The 25,392-nt window shown below is 52.7% G+C and overlaps 2 protein-coding genes across 2 annotated transcripts; both read left to right on the top strand.

The window, feature by feature from the left end:
• Positions 1-448: 448 nt before the first annotated feature.
• Positions 449-11,858, top strand: LOC136301287 (serine/threonine-protein phosphatase 4 regulatory subunit 3B-like). Its single transcript, XM_066204218.1, has 13 exons — positions 449-610; positions 3,057-3,111; positions 3,393-3,985; positions 6,058-6,135; positions 6,667-6,780; positions 8,054-8,170; positions 8,364-8,495; positions 9,223-9,310; positions 9,787-9,945; positions 10,112-10,281; positions 10,601-10,740; positions 11,201-11,360; positions 11,769-11,858. The coding sequence occupies exons 1-13, from the start codon at positions 449-451 to the stop codon at positions 11,841-11,843; spliced, it is 2,043 nt and encodes a 680-aa protein (XP_066060315.1). The 3' UTR covers positions 11,844-11,858.
• A 1,628-nt stretch (positions 11,859-13,486) lies between these two features.
• LOC136301286 (serine/threonine-protein phosphatase 4 regulatory subunit 3B-like) lies at positions 13,487-25,007 on the top strand. Its single transcript, XM_066204217.1, has 13 exons — positions 13,487-13,648; positions 16,097-16,151; positions 16,433-17,025; positions 19,098-19,175; positions 19,707-19,820; positions 21,094-21,210; positions 21,404-21,535; positions 22,265-22,352; positions 22,829-22,987; positions 23,154-23,323; positions 23,643-23,782; positions 24,243-24,402; positions 24,811-25,007. Exons 1-13 carry the CDS (start codon positions 13,487-13,489, stop codon positions 24,883-24,885), a joined length of 2,043 nt encoding a protein of 680 aa, XP_066060314.1. The 3' UTR covers positions 24,886-25,007.
• Positions 25,008-25,392: the final 385 nt, after the last annotated feature.

The raw sequence follows: 25,392 nt of genomic DNA, 5'->3' as shown, positions 1-25,392 counted from the left end.
GTCTGTCAAGTTATATAAGCTGGTCTTCCTATGGACATGACAGCTTGAGTCCAATGTGCTTCTGTTTCACAAAAAACAAAAACAATGGCACAGATTGCAGGTGTTTAGGGATGGCTGCTGGTGTGGTGTCTCCTCGAGTCCCCAGAGTACATGCTCTGGGAGGGGACATGGAAGCGATCCTTGAGGGGAATCCAGTCTGAGCTCCTGCAAGCTTCTACCAGTGCCCTTGATGCCTTTGGGGATGCGATCACAATAGATCACCTGAGCGGCCAGGGGGAGTGGGCAGACCCTAATGATCAGATTAGGGGCTCTGTCAAAAGGGGTGCTTGATAAAATTCGTAAAGCCGCAGTTCAGGCGTTCAATTTGTTACCATCGCTTGACCCTCCAGTTAGTTTTGGCGACATCGAACAGCTACCTGATGAGAGGTTTATCGACTTTATTAATTGAATGAAGACAGTCCTGGAAAAGGAAGGCGGCGACCCCAGTCTGCACGCAGGGCTGCTGTTGAACAGGGCCAAGGCCAACACAAACGCGATCTGCCAGCAGGTCATCGTGGGCCTTCCCATCGACCCACCGCCCACGCTGACCACTATCATAGAGGCCTGCTCGGCAAAAGTGCCAATACTGGCGTGTGCCGAGGAAGAGAGAAGGAAGCAGACATTGGTGTCCGTCTCTGCAGCTGCAGCGCCGACACCACCACCACCACCTCTGCCACCACAGGCACCACGTCAACCACCTACTTATTTTCGCTGTGGTCTGAAGGGACACCTGGCGAGGAACTGCCCCGCTCCCAGTCCAAAGGGGACAGCGATGCCAAATAAAGACAATAATAAAGTTGCTCTTAAAAGACCCCTAAGGCATAAGCGTGAGCCTGCCCCGCGCGATGATAGAAATGGGGCTGGCTCAGAGGGAGGGGATGGGACTGGACTTGACACCACTCACTGGACTGACTCTGTGTCACGATCTGCTCACACAAGCGGGGTTCGTGATGGTTCGTTTTAGGGATCTCAGAGCGCAAAAGACACAGCGGGGGACAAACTCCGTTTATTCAATCACAAATGCACCTTCATTTAGTGCCAACAAATGTGATAGTGGGGAGAGAAAAGAGAATAGTAAGAAAGACAGAAAAAGAGGGGAAGGGGATTATAGCTACCAACATGGAGGGTCGAGTCCTCGAGGCTTTTGAAGATGCCTATAGACACGAGTTTCTCCAGTGGGGTGATCACAAAAGTGAGCGGGGGTCTCCAGGGTTTTTATAGTCCTCTCCGAAGCGACAGGCAGTTGGCCAAACAGGTGGGGGAAATCATTGCAGTGTGTTCATTTAGAGAACTCAGAACAAGCCGGTCGTCAGCAGGTGCAGTGTCAGCAGGCGCGGTCACTTCACCGTGACTTGCCCATTGTTTCTGCTCAGGTTCTGATGTTCCGATATGGGTGCTGGGTTTTTCCATCAAACACACCTGCAGGCAGCACTTGGCCAACATCCCACCTCAGCCAGGCCAGAACTGCTGTGTTGAGATTTTAAAGTCCCTTTGAGGGGTTTCATTCTCTGTCCTTGACGATGGTCGTGAGGCAGATGAGGGATCTTCGGACCGTCTCTTACAGCACCGCAGTGGGATGTGGCATTCGGAAGGGCTGGCGCCCTCTGCTCTGCATGGCTCAGCTTCCCCAGCCAGGCCCAATTCTGCCTGGCAGTTTCACCCTCTCCAGGTTCCTTTCCCTAAGGACCGAATGGCCGGCTCAGCTTGGCACAGCAGGATCTGCATGCATGGCGCGGCTGAAACGGCCGGGCTCTGCCCCAGGGGGCACTCGGGAATGCTCGCACCACAAAGTCCAGCCAAAGAGTGTCCTGGAGCACTGAGATGGGGCCAGAGGCGCTCAAAGCAGTGACCAAAACCAAGAAAAACATCCAAAATACTGTTTAGACCTGAAACAAACCTGGTGGTGTTCCCTGAGGAGAAGGATTGGGGGTGCTGGTGCATGGGCAGTAACAGCCTGTGGGCAGGAGGCTTTCTGAGGGCTAAGTTCGCCCCAAGCCCTGCCGTGTGAATCCCTGACCAATGGGATTTAGCACAGAGTTTTCCAGAGAAAGCAGCTGTGCAGAAATTTGGGACAAACTCTGCCAGGTCCAGATTTCCCTGCTGCCCATGCTCATGCGGAGGCAGCTGTGCCCCTGCAGCCCATGGAGGGCACAGGGTTGGGGTTAGGGTTAGAGGGGGCAGAGATCCACCTGCAGCCCCTGAGGAGCCCTGCACGCCGGAGCAGGAGGAGGCCACAGAGAGGCTTTGAGCCCATGGGAAGCCCCTGCTGGGCAAGGTCCTGGCAGGCCCACAGAGCCGTGCAGGGAGGGGCTTTGCATGCTGAAGCCGGTTTGCTGCAAGGCCTTGTGAACCTGTGGGAGACCCAGGCTGGAGCAGGAGGGCCTGAAGGACTGACCCTGAGGAAGTGTGACCCACGTGGCAGCAGGTTGTGGAGAGCTGTTTCCTGTGGGATGGACTCCAGTTGGAGAACTTCCTGGAGAACTGTCTCCCATGGTGGGGACCCCGTGCTGGAGGAGGGCAGGGACTCCGACTCCTCTCCCTGAGCAGCAGCAGCAAGCAACAATGTGGGCTGAACTGACCAGAACCCAAATTCCTCTCTCCCTGTGCCTCTGGGGGGGGGACGAGGGAGACTTTGGGATAGAGGGATGGCTGGAAGAAAAGTGACTGTGAGATTTGTTTGGCTTTTCATGATCTTGCCCTGATGCTGGGAATAATCAATTCCATCAATATCCAAAACTTGAGGCAGCTTTGCCCGTGACGGTGAAGGGGGAGGGATCTCTCCCTGTCCTTATCTCAATCCAGGGACCCTTGGTTTTATTTTCTCTGCCCTGTCCAGGTGCAGAGGGCAGGGACAGAGCGGCTCTGGTGGGTACCTGGTGTCTGACCAGGGTCAACCCACTGCACACCTCCAGGCCAGCTGAGTCCACAACCTCTCTGGGCAACCTAGCCCAGTGCCCAGCCTCACTTCAAGGCAAGAATTTCTTCCTAAGAGCTCACTGAAACCTGCCCTCCCTCAGCTTCTGCAGCCTTCTGGTAACCCAGCCTCTGCTGCTGGGTACGGGGAGGCGGCTGGTACGTGTCCCCTCAGTTCTACAAGTTCTCTCCTCAAGTCCCACCAGTTAGTGATCGGGGACATGGCAGAATGTAGGACCTTTGGCAGCCTGAGGCCAGGTCATCAGGGAGCTAAGCGACGGACTCCCGTGCTGCAGGTGACATCATAAAGGCAAGCACCAGAGGAGGCTGAGGCAGCTCCAGAGGCAGAGCCAACAGGAGGCAAGCACAGTGTGGCCTCTCCTCGTGCTTCCCTGTCGCTTCCCTCTTGCTGCCCTTTTGGCACGCGTGACCTTTGGAAGTCACCCTGCATCTTCTGCAGCCACCAGAGGAAGACCAGGAAGAAATGGCTGCAATTTGCCCTGGGATCAGCCTTCCTCCCTGCAAGGTTCACAGACTGGCTGAGGTTGCTGAGCTGATCACCTCTGCTCGCTCCTCAGCCAGCCACAGGGAAAAGCTGGCACTTGCCTTGAAGAACGAAGGCTACATTCCTAAACTCTTAGAGCTTTTCCAAGTCTGTGAGAAGTCACAGCTCAGCCGGGCCTTGCAGCATTTGTCAGCCATTATGCAAGGTATTCTGTGGCTTGACCAAGGAGCTGTGCTGGAGGTGCTGCTGTCGCAGGAGTGTATCATGGATGTGGTCAGATGCCTCGAGTACGACCCCTCTTTGGCACAGCCCAAATGGTGCGGGCAGCTCCTGCAGGAAACAACCAAGCTGAAGGAGCTTCTTCCCATCCGAGACCCTGAGCTCCAGCAAAAATTCCACCAGCTGTACTGGGCACAGTGTATTCAGGCCATCATCTTGCCCAAGGCAGCTGGGGTAGGAGAGGGTTCTCTGGCCAGCCTCACCTCCTTCATCAGCTGCAAGAGAGAGGAGATCGTGCATGTGTTGGAGGTAAGGGGCTTCTGACCTGCTCTCAATGGCTTGGGACCTGGAGCTGGCGTCGCCAAGGCATGGCCATTTATCAGACCTGCCTGCACGTGCACAGGATGTGAATGATCCCGTTATAAATAAGGGGTGGTGATTGGCTCATGCAAATGAGGCAGCGTTGTTGAGTGTGGCGGGGAGAAGTTCCCTTAAGGTTTACAGTTCTTTCAGCATGCACTTTTGTTGTTCCAGTTTGGTTTTGAACCCTTGTCTGTTCTCCCCTCAATGCTCCCCTCCCCTTTTGTGGTCACGGCCCGGCAGCTCTGGCTGACAGGGCTGGACAGACATGTGGGGCAGGAGTTTATCTGCCCCTTGGAAGAGGCCGCCGGGAGTGAGGGACACTTGGTGCTGGGAGGCCGGGCGGGGTAACACGGCACCACCAATCGGGACACGGGAAGGGCTCCACCAATGAAATGCACGGAAGGGACTGATTGACAGGCCTTGGGAGGAGCCAAGTCTCCACAGGTGGGTAAACCTAGAGGCTGTGGGCGGGGCCAGAAGGACAGCTAAGGAGGGCTCATGAATATTAATGAGGCGGACGCACCCTCGAGTGTCTGAAAGGCAGAGACACCGTTTTGTGAGCCTGAGCCTGTGGTGGCAGGAGGAGTCCCACCCCGCTCCCAGTGCTGTTCCCCCCTTTGCCTTGTTATTGTAACGGGTTGTAATTAAGTTTTATTTACTCATTCCTGCCTGGGGTTTCAGTCGTTTATAACAATCCTGCTGCTTTCTCCTCCCTTGGATTATGTAGTTTAAAAAAGGGAAGAGCTCAGGGAAGGATCTAAAGGTTCCTGAATGGGCTGTCAAGAGTTTCGAGTTCTTCTCTTTGATAGCTGAGCAACAGATTGCTTTGGAGCTGGATTGCGGGGGGAGCTGGGAAACGGGCAGCTTTTAGGATTCCCTCTTAGGGGCAGGTGCAATGTCTGTGGAGCTCATTCCGAACCTGAGACGCCAAAGAGCAGGCTCAGGGAGAACGCTGCCAGTGCTCCTTCCCCTGGGAAGGACTGCCGAGAAATACGGGGACGCAGAAAGCGTCCAAAGCCTTGAGAGATGATGATGATGGTGATTAGGTTCACCTTGGTTTTCTTGTCCCTTTGGAGGCTTAAGCAATGGGGGAACTGACGTTTTTGGCCAGAAGGGAGGTCTTGTCCTAGAGGTCCTGAAGTCTCTCTTGGGACTTGAGAGGCTGTGACTGTGCCAAGCCAAGGCTGGGGCAGAAGTGCAGAGCAGAGCATCTGCAAGGAGAGAACTGGTTTGAGTGCGAGGAAGGGCGACCAGGACGTGGCTGCAGCCAGCTGGGAACCTGTTCATCTGCTTCCCCTTGCCCGGGGGGCCTGACGAGATGCTTGGCAAGGTTGCAGCTGGACAGGAGGGAAAGGGATCCCTGCGGGATGTTCTCAGGGCAAGGGGAACAGGGCGGGTGCCCCATGGGACAAGCTGTGTCCTGGCTGGCTCTTGGGAGCTCCACTTTCTGGGAGCCTCCCCTGAGCTCAGCTTCCCCTGTGTCACCAGTAGGGACGTGAAAGAATGAGGCAGGCAGCAAGAAGGTCAGCAGGAAAGTTCTATATTTAATTTTCTGACTCCATCTTATATACAATTCTTTCAGAAGGCACAAGATTGGCTACATAGGTTGCCACCTCTTTGACCTCGTTGGTGAAGACCACCATCAGTCACCTTTCTCCTCCCAGAGGAGAAATATGTAAACAAAAAGATAAATTCTAAAAATATACATTGTTTTCTTGAAGCTGTGTGAGAACAGAATGCAAACTCTGAAAAGCAGGCAAAGTCGGGGCGACACCCCTGTGGCTCTGCGCTTCTGCCCCTGCTTCTGCCGCGCACGGGCACTGCTAAAAGAATGCCCTGGGAAGGAAGGATCCTGCGGGATCTGTGTGCCCTGCACTGGCCTTTGTTGGGCTACAATGAATGGAGGGGTGGACAGTTGGGCTTGCGGGAGTGGGGGATCCTCTCAAGATGGAAGTTCTGCCTTGTTCTGCCTTTCCAGAGGGCCCGTGTCAATTGTGTTCCTTTTGTGTGTTCTGCAGAAAGACCAGAAATTCTGGTCAGAAGTTCTGGCCCAGTTAACAGCTGGAGCTACAGGTGCCCACCAGCGATGGGACTTGGTGAGTCAGTGCTTGCGGGCTGGGAAGGAGAAGGATGAAGGAGGAAAAGGGAGACTGTTCTTGAGGCCTTCTGCACTCCTTAAGGTCTTTCTGGGAACAGGAATCCTTGCCAGTGCAGCTCAATCTTCATTTAAGTCCTCACTTAAGGAAAGATTTCTGGCAATATAAGTTCTGATTTCTTTGTTGTAAATCAGGATTTCCTTGTGTAGAAAGGACCAGCATGGAACCAACACCCTCGACTTCAAGCTCTGTTTTCTTCCCAGAATGTTTCAGCATCCCCGGGAACTTTATTTCTGTATCTGAGGTCTTTCTGAGGTCAAGGCCAAGTGACGGATTTCTCCTCTGTGTGTTTCCTTTGTGGCTTTGCTTTGTTGATGTGGGCAAAGCTTGGAGGAAACACCACAAGAAGAAGACCGTTCTCTAGGAAAGTCCAACCAGGACTCCAACTCTGCTAGAAATTGTAAGCCTTCCCTCCTTTCAGAGGGTTTTCTTACTCTAAGACAAGGGAAATTTCTTTTTCCTATGCAACAGGTGACCTTTCTGAAGGACTTCTGCGCCTCTTCCCTCATGTTTCACCAGAACGGGGAGGCATTTTTACAAGGCTTGGCTAAGCTGGGACTTCTTCCTGCTCTTGAAATTCTACTGGTAAGTGAAAACTTCCAGCTGCTTTTCCTCACAGCAGGAAAGCCCAGACCCAGTGGTGCACTTGTTGGACCTGCTGAGCACTTGTGTGTCCCTTTGCTCGCATACCTTGGCTCTGCTGAGAGTGGAAGTGGATTGGACTAGCCACAATCCCAAAGTTACCACCGCTCTTGCAAGCACCTGCCTGGGTTGCCCTGATTCTTGTGACTCTGCACCAGGGGCAAATTCTGTGCTCAGCGCAGTCCTTGGGACAAGGCAGAGTTAAGATGGAAAGAGACTCTTTGCCACCGGGCAGCTGCACTGGTGTTTTGCTGGGGCTCTTGTAGTTGTGCTTGGACTGGGGCCACAGAAACCTTTTTAGCTCCTCTGGAGCTGTTGGCTCATTCCTTCCCAGAAGATCCTGTCATGGCGGCAGCAGATTTCTCTGTCCTGAGCAGCAATGGGAAACCACAATTTTGTCCCTCCTTTGGCTGAGGCGGCTGTTGCCACCTGACCATTGCAATCCGGGGTCAGTGCTGCTGTTCGTCACAAACCCCACATTCCAGGGTGTTTCTCTGCTGCAGGAACAAGCTGGGAACTGAGCGAGGCACAGCATTGCCGGCCAAACATTTGTTCTGCCCCGCTCAGCTTGGCAGCTTTAGGGGAAGGTTGGTTGAGTCCCTCGCAGCCCTGGGTGGGAGAAACACTCACATTCCCAAGAAGTTCAAGAACAACCTTTGACTTGCAAGCTTGAGAACATGAAGGCAGAATGAGGCACTTGCCAAGTTTTTAAACAACCTCCAGGCAAAGGAAGGCTCTTCACAAACTTGACCTTGGCAAACTTAAGCTTAACCACCTTTAACTTACCCACACAACAAGGCAGCGACTGGGGTTGTTTAGTCTGCCTTACAGTCCATTTTGATGAGAAGGGAGGAGAAGAAAGAGACAGATTGGCTTGTACAATTGGTCCTTTGGTACAACGTGAATCAGTTGTAGGCAACGGGTACAGAAGATCAGTGTCTCAGTTATTCTAGCCAGGAAATGGCACGAAGGGAATGGTTTCTGCTTAAATGAGGACCCACAGATTCACAGAAAGTCCCTTCTAAAGGAGGCAAAGAGTGGGCAAAAGGGGTTGCTCGTTTATTGTTGCTTCTCTGGAACCATTTTACTGTGTTTCTCAGAGAGACTTGGGGAATGAAACCTTCCCAAAACCTTTCACTCCCTTTTCTTTGCAGCTTTACCTGATGAGAAACAGAAAACCTGATTTACCCTACCAAATAAATCTCTTTTTTCTTAGGGAATGGATGATCTGCAAGTGGCATCTGCTGCCACAGACGTCCTGTCTTATCTTGTCAACTTTTGTCCGTTCGTGGTCCAAGAATTTGTCATGCAAGAGGCCCAGCAGAGAGACCACGTAAGTAAAAGTGGTTTGCAGGTGCTTGGATAGACCAGTCTTAGGGCAAACGGGAAACAAGCCAGCCAAACAAAATCTTAATTTTTCTATTTCATTTTCATTTTTATTAAAAGAAACAAACCAAACTGATAGGAACCAGGAAACCCATTGCACTCTAGTTATTTGGGGCTTACTTTGTCTGGGTTTTTGGCAGGGCACTGACCTCATCCGTGTGCTCATGAAGCAGATGATCTGCTATCCTGCTGCTGCATTTGGAGTAGCTGATCAGGTCATGGAGCTGTTGCAGACACTGCTTGATCCAGGGAATCTGCTGGCCACAGCTGAGGTAAGGGAATGCAAAGGGCTGAGGATTTTTTCTCTGCCTCAGCCCAGAGAAACTCTGGTCTTCTCGAGTGCTCTTCTTGTGGGCCCAGCATCTAAACAGGTTGGGCTTGGGGTTAGTGCTTGGCTGTGCTTTGTTCTCTGAGCCTGAATGGCAAGGAGCTCCAAAGAAGACCGAGTCTCCAGAGCCTGTGGCTGAGGCCAAGGCTGTGTCTGGGGCACTGTGCCCACAGTTGTTCCCCCAAGCAGCACTTTAGGGACACAGCACTGTCTGACCAGAGCTCCTGCTGCCTGTGGGAGACATCTGGCAGCAGCGGGGTCTAGGAGAGGCCCTGGCACCCCCAGTCCACAGGTTCATACCCTGGAATGGACAGGAATACCTGGGAAAAGGTTGTCAGGTTGTCATGATGCAATGACTGCACTGGAGAGAACTTGAAGGACACTTTGTCAAGCCTTGGGAGTCATGGATTGCCACGATAGATTGGCATGCCTGGGGGGGATTCTCTTGGGGATAGCAGGGTGGGCTGGATGTCTCTCAGATTTCCTCCCAAAGAAAGAAATGGCTCTTTGTGCAGGGAATACCTGTATGCCTCAGGCCCCACCAGAAGGATACAGGCAGAGCTGTCGGAGCCAAGGGAATTCTTTTTAGGCTGTTTCTGCTGGCACTGTGCTTTCTGACTGGGAAGGTCTCTGCCGAGGCCAGGATGTAATGAAGCCATTTTCTCCCTTAGGTATCCAAAATACTTGGATTTTTCAATTCCTTCTACACGCGCTGTCTTCCTGTTCTGACTGCGCCGCTTCTGGCCAATGCAGCAAAAGGTACCTGGGAAATAGCAAAGGAGGGTTTTTCCTTGTTTTCCCCCTTTGGAGGCTTGTAGGGTCTGGAAGGGACTGACAGGTGTGCTCCCAGTGATCAGCCGGTCAGGCCAGGTGGGAATACACTTGAGGAAAAAGGCTGCTCCCCGGGGACAGGAGTTCTGCAGGCAGCATTTTCAGTCCCTCTTTCCCCTCCCTGACATGGCTTCCAGCTGTGCTTTGTAGCAGATGGACCTCCCGGAGGAGGGTTGTTCATGGTGGAGGAGTTGGACTTGGATGCTTTCTAAGATTTGCTTCAAGGGCCAAAAAAGTCACCATTGTGCTGGTTGTTTTGTTCTCCCCCAAAGTTCTGCCTCCTAAAGCAACCCAGGACAGCCAAAGTCCACTAAAACCATGTCAGGAACTGCAGTAGCACCTGAGCACAGGGCTTTTTTTTTCCTCGTCTTTTTTGCTCATTGAAGGCATTCTTTTCCTTGCAGATGATTATCAAACGGCACAACTCCTGGCCTTAATTTTGGAGCTGCTGGGTTTTTGTGTGACGCGACACAAGGAGCACATGAGGAGTTACATCCTCCACTGGGATCTGCTAAGAAGAGTCCTCCTCTTGATCAATTCCAAACACACATTTCTGGCCTTGGGTGAGTAGCCTTTGGCATTTTCTTCTTCCAAGCTTAGCGTGTCCTGGGTGGAAGGTGTTCCACGGGACACCTGAACTCAGGATTCATGGGAAGGGATGGAAATGAATTTCTGGACTGCAGTCCTGACCTGTGGCTCTGGCATCCTTGCGTTTTTCTCTTCACAAAGGTGCTCTGCACTTCCTGAGGAAGATCATTGCCCTGAAGGATGAGCTTTATACCCGTTACATCATCCAGGGAAACCTCTTGGCACCCCTCGTGCAAGCTCTGCTGGAGAATGGAGCCACGTACAACCTGCTCCGCTGGGCTGTGCTGGAGCTGTTTGAATTCCTCAGACTGGTGAGTTCAGCAGCAGCTTCCGCTCGGACACGCCCGTGGCCTCTCACTCAACAGGCCCAGTGCAGCCTCCCGCTTCAGTGCAAGTGTCACAAACAGCCTCGGCTCACTCTCACTCTGGTGTCCCTTGCCATGGGAACATGAATCATTCTTTCCAGATCTCAGCTCTTGGCTTCAGGATCAAGCTGAATTGCTTCACACTTGCTCCAGAACAAAAGTGTTTTGGCTCTGGCCAAGTTCCTTTGCCAAGGGAACTCGGAAGCTTTCTGAACTGTGGCCTGTGACCACTGGAGACTTGAGACCGTGTTTTGTTCCTCTGCAGGAAGACTGTAAGTCCCTGGTTGCCCATGTCGTCGAGAACTTCTATCCTGCACTGGAATCCATCACCTATGTGCAGACATTCCAGGGACTGAAGAGGAAATATGAGAGAGACAAGCACCGACAAAAGCAGAGTGTGCACAGGTAGGCCCCAGTCTCTGTGCTGGGAGCCTGGCAGGGACTTCCCTAGGGCAGGGCTGCTCCTTGCTTTTCTCTTTGCCAGAGGGCAGCAGGAGTAGGTGGCTGGCACTGACTTTGTCATTCCTTCTGGAGGAAAACTCCAGGATGAGAGGAAAGCTGCCCCTGCCTTTCCTTGCAGCCCCCTGGAGTAGAGCTGCTCTTGCTCAGGACATTCCTTGCTCGTCTCAGAAGGCCCTGAGCTTCCCCAGAGCAGAATCTTGCTCTGTCCCTACGAGGGGGGATTCAGCTTGCCTGGGCCTCAGCCAACGGCTGCTCTGTCTTCCAGTGAGGACACAAGTGCCCAGGGAGCTGGATCGCCTTCCCAAATGGGCCACGCTCCCTCCAGGCTCTGCAAGTCATTGCTGATCCTGGCTTAGTTGGACACGTCACCAAAGCTGGAGTCACTTGTCCTGTCTCTCTCCAGGGTCCTATCCTTCTTGGGCAGAGGTGCAAGAGCCTCAGAGCAGAAAGAACAAATTGTCATCGGTGGAGCCCAAGTGGGGGCAGCTCAGACAGCACCAACAAGCTTCACAGGCTCCTCTTCAAAGGAGGCAACCCCGTGCCCACTGCTGAGGGCCCCCAAGGTGGGAGAACTGGGCTGAGCTGCTGCTCTGGCCAGGGACAGTGGAGCTGCCGTGCCAGGCCTGGCCCAGGGCAATGCAGCATGGGCAGCAACAGCCTGTGGGCTTTCAGGGGGGCTTAGTTAGGGCTCAATGCACCCAAGCCCTGCCCAGGAACACCCTGACTGCTGGGGGGGAGGCCTGAAGAAAGGATGGGCTGGCCCTGGAGTCTGGTGCTGACCTGGTGGCACAGGCTGATCTTTCATCTTCTGCATTCCTGAACTGGGGCCGCTCCTTGGCTCTTGCCCTGCCTGCTTGCTGATCTGGCTGGGGCATGGACAGAGGACATGGCATTTGGGTGTACAAAAATTGCACCTTTCTAAGTAGCCTTTCAACATGAGAAGTTCCTTTTTTCCTTTTTCCATTTGGCAGAGACATCAAGCGCCAGTAGAGTCTGACAATGATCAAGAGGAGGCAGTTCCAGAGAAAAGACTGTGTCTGGCCTGAGGAAGGAAACCCACATTTTGGGGCCTGCGGGCTGTAAATAGTCGGAAGTTAAATAGTTGTCGTTTGTATTAGGTTTAGCTCTTGTTAAGAGATTTGCTGTTTTCTGTATATAGACAAGTAGATAGAGTCAGTTCAAGAAGGAAAAGTTTGGTTTTTGTTCAAGTTCCCAATAAAATTGTTTGACTCAAAAATTAAGGCTGAGCTGTAAAATTCAGAGATTGACATTGGACTCGCTAATTGTAGAAGATGTATTATTGATGAATGCACCTGGGATAAAATGTTCTATGAAACTGGAAATGGGTATGTTTGCCTGTTTTCCTGGGAGTTCCTGAACAGTGCAGTCAGCCATGGAATGCCATGGGAAAGGGGTACCTCTCCTGGTCTCATTTCCAGGCTCCCCAAGCCAAACCAGGAGAGGATTCCAAAAGATTTCTGTGAACCTTCACGTGAATTGCTGGTGTTATAAACGACTCAAACCCCAGGCAGGAATGGGTAAATAAAACTTAATTACAACCCGTTACAATAACAAGGCAAAGGGGGGAACAGCACTGGGAGCGGGGTGGGACTCCTCCTGCCACCACAGGCTCAGGCTCACAAAACGGTGTCTCTGCCTTTCAGACACTCGAGGGTGCGTCCGCCTCATTAATATTCATGAGCCCTCCTTAGCTGTCCTTCTGGCCCCGCCCACAGCCTCTAGGTTTACCCACCTGTGGAGACTTGGCTCCTCCCAAGGCCTGTCAATCAGTCCCTTCCGTGCATTTCATTGGTGGAGCCCTTCCCGTGTCCCGATTGGTGGTGCCGTGTTACCCCGCCCGGCCTCCCAGCACCAAGTGTCCCCCACTCCCGGCGGCCTCTTCCAAGGGGCAGATAAACTCCTGCCCCACATGTCTGTCCAGCCCTGGCAGCCAGAGCTGCCGGGCCGTGACCACAAAAGGGGAGGGGAGCATTGAAGGGAGAACAGACAAGGGTTCAAAACCATACTGGAACAACAAAAGTGCATGCTGAAAGAACTGTAAACCTTAAGGGAACTTCTCCCCGCCACACTCAACAACTCTGCCTCATTTGCACGAGCCAATCACCACCCCTTATTCATAACACTGGGGATAGCCCCAGCTTGGCATCTAAGGCAATTCCTTTTGCATCAAATTGTGTTTGTAGCATACTTGGACCTACAGGCTGGGAAACTGCCCCAAATGTCTGTCAAATTATATAAGCTGGTCTTCCTATGGACATGACAGCTTGAGTCCAATGTGCTTCTGTTTCACAAAAAACAAAAACAATGGCACAGATTGCAGGTGTTTAGGGATGGCTGCTGGTGTGGTGTCTCCTCGAGTCCCCAGAGTACATGCTCTGGGAGGGGACATGGAAGCGATCCTTGAGGGGAATCCAGTCTGAGCTCCTGCAAGCTTCTACCAGTGCCCTTGATGCCTTTGGGGATGCGATCACAATGGATCACCTGAGCGGCCAGGGGGAGTGGGCAGACCCTAATGATCAGATTAGGGGCTCTGTCAAAAGGGGTGCTTGATAAAATTCGTAAAGCCGCAGTTCAAGCGTTCAATTTGTTACCATCGCTTGACCCTCCAGTTAGTTTTGCAGACATCAAACAGCTACCTGATGAGAGGTTTATCGACTTTATAAATCGAATGAAGACAGTCCTGGAAAAGGAAGGCGGCGACCCCAGTCTGCACGCAGGGCTGCTGTTGAACAGGGCCAAGGCCAACACAAACGCGATCTGCCAGCAGGTCATCGTGGGCCTTCCCATCGACCCACCGCCCACGCTGACCACTATCATAGAGGCCTGCTCGGCAAAAGTGCCCATACTGGCGTGTGCCGAGGAAGAGAGAAGGAAGCAGACATTGGTGTCCGTCTCTGCAGCTGCAGCGCCGACACCACCACCACCACCTCTGCCACAACAGGCACCACGTCAACCACCTACTTGTTTTTGCTGTGGTCTGAAGGGACACCTGGCGAGGAACTGCCCCGCTCCCAGTCCAAAGGGGACAGCGATGCCAAATAAAGACAATAATAAAGTTGCTCTTAAAAGACCGCTAAGGCATAAGCGTGAGCCTGCCCCGCGCGATGATAGAAATGGGGCTGGCTCAGAGGGAGGGGATGGGACTGGACTTGACACCACTCACTGGACTGACTCTGTGTCACGATCCGCTCACACAAGCAGCGTTCGTGATGGTTCGTTTTAGGGATCTCAGAGCGCAAAAGACACCGCGGGGGACAAACTCCGTTTATTCAATCACAAATGCACCTTCATTTAGTGCCAACAAATGCGATAGTGGGGAGAGAAAAGAGAATAGTAAGAAAGACAGAAAAAGAGGGGAAGGGGATTATAGCTACCAACATGGAGGGTCGAGTCCTCGAGGCTTTTGAAGATGCCTATAGACGCGAGTTTCTCCAGTGGGGTGATCACAAAAGTGAGCGGGGGTCTCCAGGGTTTTTATAGTCCTCTCCGAAGCGACAGGCAGTTGGCCAAACAGGTGGGGGAAATCATTGCAGTGTGTTCATTTAGAGAACTCAGAACAAGCCGGTCGTCAGCAGGTGCAGTGTCAGCAGGCGCGGTCACTTCACCGTGACTTGCCCATTGTTTCTGCTCAGGTTCTGATGTTCCCATATGGGTGCTGGGTTTTTCCATCAAACACACCTGCAGGCAGCACTTGGCCAACATCCCACCTCAGCCAGGCCAGAACTGCTGTGTTGAGATTTTAAAGTCCCTTTGAGGGGTTTCAGTCTCTGTCCTTGACGATGGTCGTGAGGCAGATGAGGGATCTTCGGGCCGTCTCTTACCGCACCGCAGTGGGATGTGGCATTCGGAAGGGCTGGCGCCCTCTGCTCTGCATGGCTCGGCTCCCCCAGCCAGGCCCAATTCTGCCTGGCAGTTTCACCCTCTCCAGGTTCCTTTCCCTAAGGACCGAATGGCCGGCTCAGCTTGGCACAGCAGGATCTGCATGCATGGCGCGGCTGAAACGGCCGGGCTCTGCCCCAGGGGGCACTCGGGAATGCTCGCACCACAAAGTCCAGCCAAAGAGTGTCCTGGGGCACTGAGATGGGGCCAGAGGCGCTCAAAGCAGTGACCAAAACCAAGAAAAACATCCAAAATACTGTTTAGACCTGAAACAAACCTGATGGTGTTCCCTGAGGAGAAGGATTGGGGGTGCTGGTGCATGGGCAGTAACAGCCTGTGGGCAGGAGGCTTTCTGAGGGCTAAGTTCACCCCAAGCCCTGCCGTGTGAATCCCTGACCAATGGGATTTAGCACAGAGTTTTCCAGAGAAAGCAGCTGTGCAGAAATTTGGGACAAACTCTGCCAGGTCCAGATTTCCCTGCTGCCCATGCTCATGCGGAGGCAGCTGTGCCCCTGCAGCCCATGGAGGGCACAGGGTTGGGGTTAGGGTTAGAGGGGGCAGAGATCCACCTGCAGCCCCTGAGGAGCCCTGCACGCCGGAGCAGGAGGAGGCCACAGAGAGGCTTTGAGCCCATGGGAAGCCCCTGCTGGGCAAGGTCCTGGCAGGCCCACAGAGCCGTGCAGGGAGGGGCTTTGCATGCTGAAGCCGGTTTGCTGCAAGGCCTTGTGAACCTGTGGGAGACCCAGGCTGGAGCAGGAGGGCCTGAAGGACTGACCCTGAGGAAGTGTGACCCACGTGGCAGCAGGTTGTGGAGAGCTGTTTCCTGTGGGATGGACTCCAGTTGGAGAACTTCCTGGAGAACTGTCTCCCATGGTGGGGACCCCGTGCTGGAGTAGGGCAGGGACTCCGACTCCTCTCCCTGAGCAGCAGCAGCAAGCAACAATGTGGGCTGAACTGACCAGAACCCAAATTCCTCTCTCCCTGTGCCTCTGGGGGGGGGGGACGAGGGAGACTTTGGGATAGAGGGATGGCTGGAAGAAAAGTGACTGTGAGATTTGTTTGGCTTTTCATGATCTTGCCCTGATGCTGGGAATAATCAATTCCATCAATATCCAAAACTTGAGGCAGCTTTGCCCGTGACGGTGAAGGGGGAGGGATCTCTCCCTGTCCTTATCTCAATCCAGGGACCCTTGGTTTTATTTTCTCTGCCCTGTCCAGGTGCAGAGGGCAGGGACAGAGCGGCTCTGGTGGGTACCTGGTGTCTGACCAGGGTCAACCCACTGCACACCTCCAGGCCAGCTGAGTCCACAACCTCTCTGGGCAACCTAGCCCAGTGCCCAGCCTCACTTCAAGGCAAGAATTTCTTTCTAAGAGCTCACTGAAACCTGCCCTCCCTCAGCTTCTGCAGCCTTCTGGTAACCCAGCCTCTGCTGCTGGGTACGGGGAGGCGGCTGGTACGTGTCCCCTCAGTTCTACAAGTTCTCTCCTCAAGTCCCACCAGTTGGTGATCGGGGACATGGCAGAATGTAGGACCTTTGGCAGCCTGAGGCCAGGTCATCAGGGAGCTAAGCAACGGACTCCCGTGCTGCCGGTGACATCATAAAGGCAAGCACCAGAGGAGGCTGAGGCAGCTCCAGAGGCAGAGCCAACAGGAGGCAAGCACAGTGTGGCCTCTCCTCGTGCTTCCCTGTCGCTTCCCTCTTGCTGCCCTTTTGGCACGCGTGACCTTTGGAAGTCACCCTGCATCTTCTGCAGCCACCAGAGGAAGACCAGGAAGAAATGGCTGCAATTTGCCCTGGGATCAGCCTTCCTCCCTGCAAGGTTCACAGACTGGCTGAGGTTGCTGAGCTGATCACCTCTGCTCGCTCCTCAGCCAGCCACAGGGAAAAGCTGGCACTTGCCTTGAAGAACGAAGGCTACATTCCTAAACTCTTAGAGCTTTTCCAAGTCTGTGAGAAGTCACAGCTCAGCCGGGCCTTGCAGCATTTGTCAGCCATTATGCAAGGTATTCTGTGGCTTGACCAAGGAGCTGTGCTGGAGGTGCTGCTGTCGCAGGAGTGTATCATGGATGTGGTCAGATGCCTCGAGTACGACCCCTCTTTGGCACAGCCCAAATGGTGCGGGCAGCTCCTGCAGGAAACAACCAAGCTGAAGGAGCTTCTTCCCATCCGAGACCCTGAGCTCCAGCAAAAATTCCACCAGCTGTACTGGGCACAGTGTATTCAGGCCATCATCTTGCCCAAGGCAGCTGGGGTAGGAGAGGGTTCTCTGGCCAGCCTCACCTCCTTCATCAGCTGCAAGAGAGAGGAGATCGTGCATGTGTTGGAGGTAAGGGGCTTCTGACCTGCTCTCAATGGCTTGGGACCTGGAGCTGGCGTCGCCAAGGCATGGCCATTTATCAGACCTGCCTGCACGTGCACAGGATGTGAATGATCCTGTTATAAATAAGGGGTGGTGATCGGCTCGCGCAAATGAGGCAGAGTTGTTGAGTGTGGCGGGCAGAAGTTCCCTTAAGGTTTACAGTTCCTTCAGCATGCACTTTCGTTGTTCCAGTATGGTTTTGAACCCTTGTCTGTTCTCCCTTCAATGCTCCCCTCCCCTTTTGTGGTCACGGCCCGGCAGCTCTGGCTGACAGGGCTGGACAGACATGTGGGGCAGGAGTTTATCTGCCCCTTGGAAGAGGCCGCCGGGAGTGAGGGACACTTGGTGCTGGGAGGCCGGGCGGGGTAACACGGCACCACCAATCGGGACACGGGAAGGGCTCCACCAATGAAATGCACGGAAGGGACTGATTGACAGGCCTTGGGAGGAGCCAAGTCTCCACAGGTGGGTAAACCTACAGGCTGTGGGCGGGGCCAGAAGGACAGCTAAGGAGGGCTCATGAATATTAATGAGGCGGACGCACCCTCGAGTGTCTGAAAGGCAGAGACACCATTTTGTGAGCCTGAGCCTGTGGTGGCAGGAGGAGTCGCACCCCGCTCCCAGTGCTGTTCCCCCCTTTGCCTTGTTATTGTAACGGGTTGTAATTAAGTTTTATTTACTCATTCCTGCCTGGGGTTTGAGTCGTTTATAACAATCCTGCTACTTTCTCCTCCCTTGGATTATGTAGTTTAAAAAAGGGAAGAGCTCAGGGAAGGATCTAAAGGTTCCTGAATGGGCTGTCAAGAGTTTCGAGTTCTTCTCTTTGATAGCCGAGCAACAGATTGCTTTGGAGCTGGATTGCGGGGGGAGCTGGGAAACGGGCAGCTTTTAAGATTCCCTCTTAGGGGCAGGTGCAATGTCTGTGGAGCTCATTCCGAACCTGAGACGCCAAAGAGCAGGCTCAGGGAGAACGCTGCCAATGCTGCTTCCCATGGGAAGGACTGCCGAGAAATACAGGGACGCAGAAAGCGTCCAAAGCCTTGAGAGATGATGATGATGGTGATTATGTTCACCTTGGTTTTCTTGTCCCTTTGGAGGCTTAAGCAATGGGGGAACTGACGTTTTTGGCCAGAAGGGAGGTCTTGTCCTAGAGGTCCTGAAGTCTCTCTTGGGACTTGAGAGGCTGTGACTGTGCCAAGCCAAGGCTGGGGCAGAAGTGCAGAGCAGAGCATCTGCAAGGAGAGAACTGGTTTGAGTGCGAGGAAGGGCGACCAGGACGTGGCTGCAGCCAGCTGGGAACCTGTTCATCTGCTTCCCCTTGCCCGGGCGGCCTGACGAAATGTTTGGCAGGGTTGCAGCTGGACAGGAGGGAAAGGGATCCCTGCGGGATGTTCTCAGGGCAAGGGGAACAGGGCAGGTGCCCCATGGGACAAGCTGTGTCCTGGCTGGCTCTTGGGAGCTCCACTTTCTGGGAACCTCCCCTGAGCTCAGCTTCCCCTGTGTCGCCGGTAGGGACGTGAAAGAATGAGGCAGGCAGCAAGAAGGTCAGCAGGAAAGTTCTATATTTAATTTTCTGACTCCATCTTATATACAATTCTTTCAGAAGACACAAGATTGGCTACATAGGTTGCCACCTCTTTGACCTCGATGGTGAAGACCACCATCAGTCACCTTTCTCCTCCCAGAGGAGAAATATGTAAACAAAAAGATAAATTCTAAAAATATACATGGTTTTCTTGAAGCTGCGTGAGAACAGAATGCAAACTCTGAAAAGCAGGCAAAGTCGGGGCGACACCCCTGTGGCTCTGCGCTTCTGCCCCTGCTTCTGCCGCGCACGGGCACTGCTAAAAGAATGCCCTGGGAAGGAAGGATCCTGCGGGATCTGTGTGCCCTGCACTGGCCTTTGTTGGGCTACAATGAATGGAGGGGTGGACAGTTGGGCTTGCGGGAGTGGGGGATCCTCTCAAGATGGAAGTTCTGCCTTGTTCTGCCTTTCCAGAGGGCCCGTGTCAATTATGTTCCTTTTGTGTGTTCTGCAGAAAGACCAGAAATTCTGGTCAGAAGTTCTGGCCCAGTTAACAGCTGGAGCTACAGGTGCCCACCAGCGATGGGACTTGGTGAGTCAGTGCTTGCGGGCTGGGAAGGAGAAGGATGAAGGAGGAAAAGGGAGACTGTTCTTGAGGCCTTCTGCACTCCTTGAGGTCTTTCTGGGAACAGGAATCCTTGCCAGTGCAGCTCAATCTTCATTTAAGTCCTCACTTAAGGAAAGATTTCTGGCAACATAAGTTCTGATTTCTTTGTTGTAAATCGGGATTTCCTTGTGTAGAAAGGACCAGCATGGAACCGACACCCTCGACTTCAAGCTCTGTTTTCTTCCCAGAATGTTTCAGCATCCCCGGGGACTTTATTTCTGTATCTGAGGTCTTTCTGAGGTCAAGGCCAAGTGACGGATTTCTCCTCTGTGTGTTTCCTTTGTGGCTTTGCTTTGTTGATGTGGGCAAAGCTTGGAGGAAACACCACAAGAAGAAGACCGTTCTCTAGGAAAGTCCAACCAGGACTCCAACTCTGCTAGAAATTGTAAGCCTTCCCTCCTTTCAGAGGGTTTTCTTACTCTAAGACAAGGGAAATTTCTTTTTCCTATGCAACAGGTGACCTTTCTGAAGGACTTCTGCGCCTCTTCCCTCATGTTTCACCAGAACGGGGAGGCATTTTTACAAGGCTTGGCTAAGCTGGGACTTCTTCCTGCTCTTGAAATTCTACTGGTAAGTGAAAACTTCCAGCTGCTTTTCCTCAAAGCAGGAAAGCCCAGACCCAGTGGTGCACTTGTTGGACCTGCTGAGCACTTGTGTGTCCCTTTGCTCGTATACCTTGGCTCTGCTGAGAGTGGAAGTGGATTGGACTAGCCACAATCCCAAAGTTACCACCGCTCTTGCAAGCACCTGCCTGGGTTGCCCTGATTCTTGTGACTCTGCACCAGGGGCAAATTCTGTGCTCAGCACAGTCCTTGGGACAAGGCAGAGTTAAGATGGAAAGAGACTCTTTGCCACCGGGCAGCTGCACTGGTGTTTTGCTGGGGCTCTTGTAGTTGTGCTTGGACTGGGGCCACAGAAACCTTTTTAGCTCCTCTGGAGCTGTTGGCTCATTCCTTCCCAGAAGATCCTGTCATGGCGGCAGCAGATTTCTCTGTCCTGAGCAGCAATGGGAAACCACAATTTTGTCCCTCCTGTGGATGAGGCGGCTGTTGCCCCCTGACCATTGCAATCCGGGGTCAGTGCTGCTGTTCGTCACAAACCCCACATTCCAGGGTGTTTCTCTGCTGCAGGAACAAGCTGGGAACTGAGCGAGGCACAGCATTGCCGGCAAAACATTTGTTCTGCCCCGCTCAGCTTGGCAGCTTTAGGGGAAGGTTGGTTGAGTCCCTCGCAGCCCTGGGTGGGAGAAACACTCACATTCCCAAGAAGTTCAAGAACAACCTTTGACTTGCAAGCTTGAGAACATGAAGGCAGAATGAGGCACTTGCCAAGTTTTTAAACAACCTCCAGGCAAAGGAAGGCTCTTCACAAACTTGACCTTGGCAAACTTAAGCTTAACCACCTTTAACTTACCCACACAACAAGGCAGCGACTGGGGTTGTTTAGTCTGCCTTACAGTCCATTTTGATGAGAAGGGAGGAGAAGAAAGAGACAGATTGGCTTGTACAATTGGTCCTTTGGTACAAAACGAATCAGTTGTAGGCAACGGGTACAGAAGATCAGTGTCTCAGTTATTCTAGCCAGGAAATGGCACGAAGGGAATGGTTTCTGCTTAAATGAGGACCCACAGATTCACAGAAAGTCCCTTCTAAAGGAGGCAAAGAGTGGGCAAAAGGGGTTGCTCGTTTATTGTTGCTTCTCTGGAACCATTTTACTGTGTTTCTCAGAGAAACTTGGGGAATGAAACCTTCCCAAAACCTTTCACTCCCTTTTCTTTGCAGCTTTACCTGATGAGAAACAGAAAACCTGATTTACCCTACCAAATAAATCTCTTTTTTCTTAGGGAATGGATGATCTGCAAGTGGCATCTGCTGCCACAGACGTCCTGTCTTATCTTGTCAACTTTTGTCCGTTCGTGGTCCAAGAATTTGTCATGCAAGAGGCCCAGCAGAGAGACCACGTAAGTAAAAGTGGTTTGCAGGTGCTTGGATAGACCAGTCTTAGGGCAAACGGGAAACAAGCCAGCCAAACAAAATCTTAATTTTTCTATTTCATTTTCATTTTTATTAAAAGAAACAAACCAAACTGATAGGAACCAGGAAACCCATTGCACTCTAGTTATTTGGGGCTTACTTTGTCTGGGTTTTTGGCAGGGCACTGACCTCATCCGTGTGCTCATGAAGCAGATGATCTGCTATCCTGCTGCTGCATCTGGAGTAGCTGATCAGGTCATGGAGCTGTTGCAGACACTGCTTGATCCAGGGAATCTGCTGGCCACAGCTGAGGTAAGGGAATGCAAAGGGCTGAGGATTTTTTCTCTGCCTCAGCCCAGAGAAACTCTGGTCTTCTCGAGTGCTCTTCTTGTGGGCCCAGCATCTAAACAGGTTGGGCTTGGGGTTAGTGCTTGGCTGTGCTTTGTTCTCTGAGCCTGAATGGCAAGGAGCTCCAAAGAAGACCGAGTCTCCAGAGCCTGTGGCTGAGGCCAAGGCTGTGTCTGGGGCACTGTGCCCACAGTTGTTCCCCCAAGCAGCGCTTTAGGGACACAGCACTGTCTGACCAGAGCTCCTGCTGCCTGTGGGAGACATCTGGCAGCAGCGGGATCTAGGAGAGGCCCTGGCACCCCCAGTCCACAGGTTCTTACCCTGGAATGGACAGGAAAACCTGGGAAAAGGTTGTCAGGTTGTCATGATGCAATGGCTGCACTGGAGAGAACTTGAAGGACACTTTGTCAAGCCTTGGGAGTCATGGATTGCCACGATAGATTGGCATGCCTGGGGGGGATTCTCTTGGGGATAGCAGGGTGGGCTGGATGTCTCTCAGATTTCCTCCCAAAGAAAAAAAAATGGCTCTTTGTGCAGGGAATACCTGTATGCCTCAGGCCCCACCAGAAGGATACAGGCAGAGCTGTCGGAGCCAAGGGAATTCTTTTTAGGCTGTTTCTGCTGGCACTGTGCTTTCTGATTGGGAAGGTCTCTGCCGAGGCCAGGATGTAATGAAGCCATTTTCTCCCTTAGGTATCCAAAATACTTGGATTTTTCAATTCCTTCTACACACGCTGTCTTCCTGTTCTGACTGCGCCGCTTCTGGCCAATGCAGCAAAAGGTACCTGGGAAATAGCAAAGGAGGGTTTTTCCTTGTTTTCCCCCTTTGGAGGCTTGTAGTGTCTGGAAGGGACTGACAGGTGTGCTCCCAGTGATCAGCCGGTCAGGCCAGGGGGGAATACACTTGAGGAAAAAGGCTGCTCCCTGGGGACAGGAGTTCTGCAGGCAGCGTTTTCAGTCCCTCTTTCCCCTCCCTGACATGGCTTCCAGCTGTGCTTTGTAGCAGATGGACCTCCCGGAGGAGGGTTGTTCATGGTGGAGGAGTTGGACTTGGATGCTTTCTAAGATTTGCTTCAAGGGCCAAAAAAGTCACCATTGTGCTGGTTGTTTTGTTCTCCCCCAAAGTTCTGCCTCCTAAAGCAACCCAGGACAGCCAAAGTCCACTAAAACCATGTCAGGAACTGCAGTAGCACCTGAGCACAGAGCTTTTTTTTTCCTCGTCTTTTTTGCTCATTGAAGGCATTCTTTTCCTTGCAGATGATTATCAAACGGCACAACTCCTGGCCTTAATTTTGGAGCTGCTGGGTTTTTGTGTGACGCGACACAAGGAGCACATGAGGAGTTACATCCTCCACTGGGATCTGCTAAGAAGAGTCCTCCTCTTGATCAATTCCAAACACACATTTCTGGCCTTGGGTGAGTAGCCTTTGGCATTTTCTTCTTCCAAGCTTAGCGTGTCCTGGGTGGAAGGTGTTCCACGGGACACCTGAACTCAGGATTCATGGGAAGGGATGGAAATGAATTTCTGGACTGCAGTCCTGACCTGTGGCTCTGGCATCCTTGCGTTTTTCTCTTCACAAAGGTGCTCTGCACTTCCTGAGGAAGATCATTGCCCTGAAGGATGAGCTTTATACCCGTTACATCATCCAGGGAAACCTCTTGGCACCCCTCGTGCAAGCTCTGCTGGAGAATGGAGCCACGTACAACCTGCTCCGCTGGGCTGTGCTGGAGCTGTTTGAATTCCTCAGACTGGTGAGTTCAGCAGCAGCTTCCGCTCGGACACGCCCGTGGCCTCTCACTCAACAGGCCCAGTGCAGCCTCCCGCTTCAGTGCAAGTGTCACAAACAGCCTCGGCTCACTCTCACTCTGGTGTCCCTTGCCATGGGAACATGAATCATTCTTTCCAGATCTCAGCTCTTGGCTTCAGGATCAAGCTGAATTGCTTCACACTTGCTCCAGAACAAAAGTGTTTTGGCTCTGGCCAAGTTCCTTTGCCAAGGGAACTCGGAAGCTTTCTGAACTGTGGCCTGTGACCACTGGAGACTTGAGACCGTGTTTTGTTCCTCTGCAGGAAGACTGTAAGTCCCTGGTTGCCCATGTCGTCGAGAACTTCTATCCTGCACTGGAATCCATCACCTATGTGCAGACATTCCAGGGACTGAAGAGGAAATATGAGAGAGACAAGCACCGACAAAAGCAGAGTGTGCACAGGTAGGCCCCAGTCTCTGTGCTGGAAGCCTGGCAGGGACTTCCCTAGGGCAGGGCTGCTCCTTGCTTTTCTCTTTGCCAGAGGGCAGCAGGAGTAGGTGGCTGGCACTGACTTTGTCATTCCTTCTGGAGGAAAACTCCAGGATGAGAGGAAAGCTGCCCCTGCCTTTCCTTGCAGCCCCCTGGAGTAGAGCTGCTCTTGCTCAGGACATTCCTTGCTCGTCTCAGAAGGCCCTGAGCTTCCCCAGAGCAGAATCTTGCTCTGTCCCTACGAGGGGGGATTCAGCTTGCCTGGGCCTCAGCCAACGGCTGCTCTGTCTTCCAGTGAGGACACAAGTGCCCAGGGAGCTGGATCGCCTTCCCAAATGGGCCACACTCCCTCCAGGCTCTGCAAGTCATTGCTGATCCTGGCTTAGTTGGACACGTCACCAAAGCTGGAGTCACTTGTCCTGTCTCTCTCCAGGGTCCTATCCTTCTTGGGCAGAGGTGCAAGAGCCTCAGAGCAGAAAGAACAAATTGTCATCGGTGGAGCCCAAGTGGGGGCAGCTCAGACAGCACCAACAAGCTTCACAGGCTCCTCTTCAAAGGAGGCAACCCCGTGCCCACTGCTGAGGGCCCCCAAGGTGGGAGAACTGGGCTGAGCGGCTGCTCTGGCCAGGGACAGTGGAGCTGCCGTGCCAGGCCTGGCCCAGGGCAATGCAGCATGGGCAGCAACAGCCTGTGGGCTTTCAGGGGGGCTTAGTTAGGGCTCAATGCACCCAAGCCCTGCCCAGGAACACCCTGACTGCTGGGGGGGAGGCCTGAAGAAAGGATGGGCTGGCCCTGGAGTCTGGTGCTGACCTGGTGGCACAGGCTGATCTTTCATCTTCTGCATTCCTGAACTGGGGCCGCTCCTTGGCTCTTGCCCTGCCTGCTTGCTGATCTGGCTGGGGCATGGACAGAGGACATGGCATTTGGGTGTACAAAAATTGCACCTTTGTAAGGATACTTTCAACATGAGAAGTTCCTTTTTTCCTTTTTCCATTTGGCAGAGACATCAAGCGCCAGTAGAGTCTGACAATGATCAAGAGGAGGCAGTTCCAGAGAAAAGACTGTGTCTGGCCTGAGGAAGGAAACCCACATTTTGGGGCCTGCGGGCTGTAAATAGTTGGAAGTTAAATAGTTGTCGTTTGTATTAGGTTTAGCTCTTGTTAAGAGATTTGCTGTTTTCTGTATATAGACAAGTAGATAGAGTCAGTTCAAGAAGGAAAAGTTTGTTTTTTGTTCAAGTTCCCAATAAAATTGTTTGACTCAAAAATTAAGGCTGAGCTGTAAAATTCAGAGATTGACATTGGACTCGCTAATTGTAGAAGATGTATTATTGATGAATGCACCTGGGATAAAATGTTCTATGAAACTGGAAATGGGTATGTTTGCCTGTTTTCCTGGGAGTTCCTGAACAGTGCAGTCAGCCATGGAATGCCATGGGAAAGGGGTACCTCTCCTGGTCTCATTTCCAGGCTCCCCAAGCCAAACCAGGAGAGGATTCCAAAAGATTTCTGTGAACCTTCACGTGAATTGCTGGTGTTATAAACGACTCAAACCCCAGGCAGGAATGGGTAAATAAAACTTAA

Source organism: Chamaea fasciata, unplaced genomic scaffold, assembly GCF_029207755.1.
Source record: "Chamaea fasciata isolate MVZ Bird 193981 ecotype frontalis unplaced genomic scaffold, bChaFas1.0.hap1 SCAF_25, whole genome shotgun sequence".
Lineage (NCBI taxonomy): Eukaryota > Metazoa > Chordata > Aves > Passeriformes > Sylviidae > Chamaea > Chamaea fasciata.
This window is presented reverse-complemented; position numbering and strand designations above follow the sequence as displayed.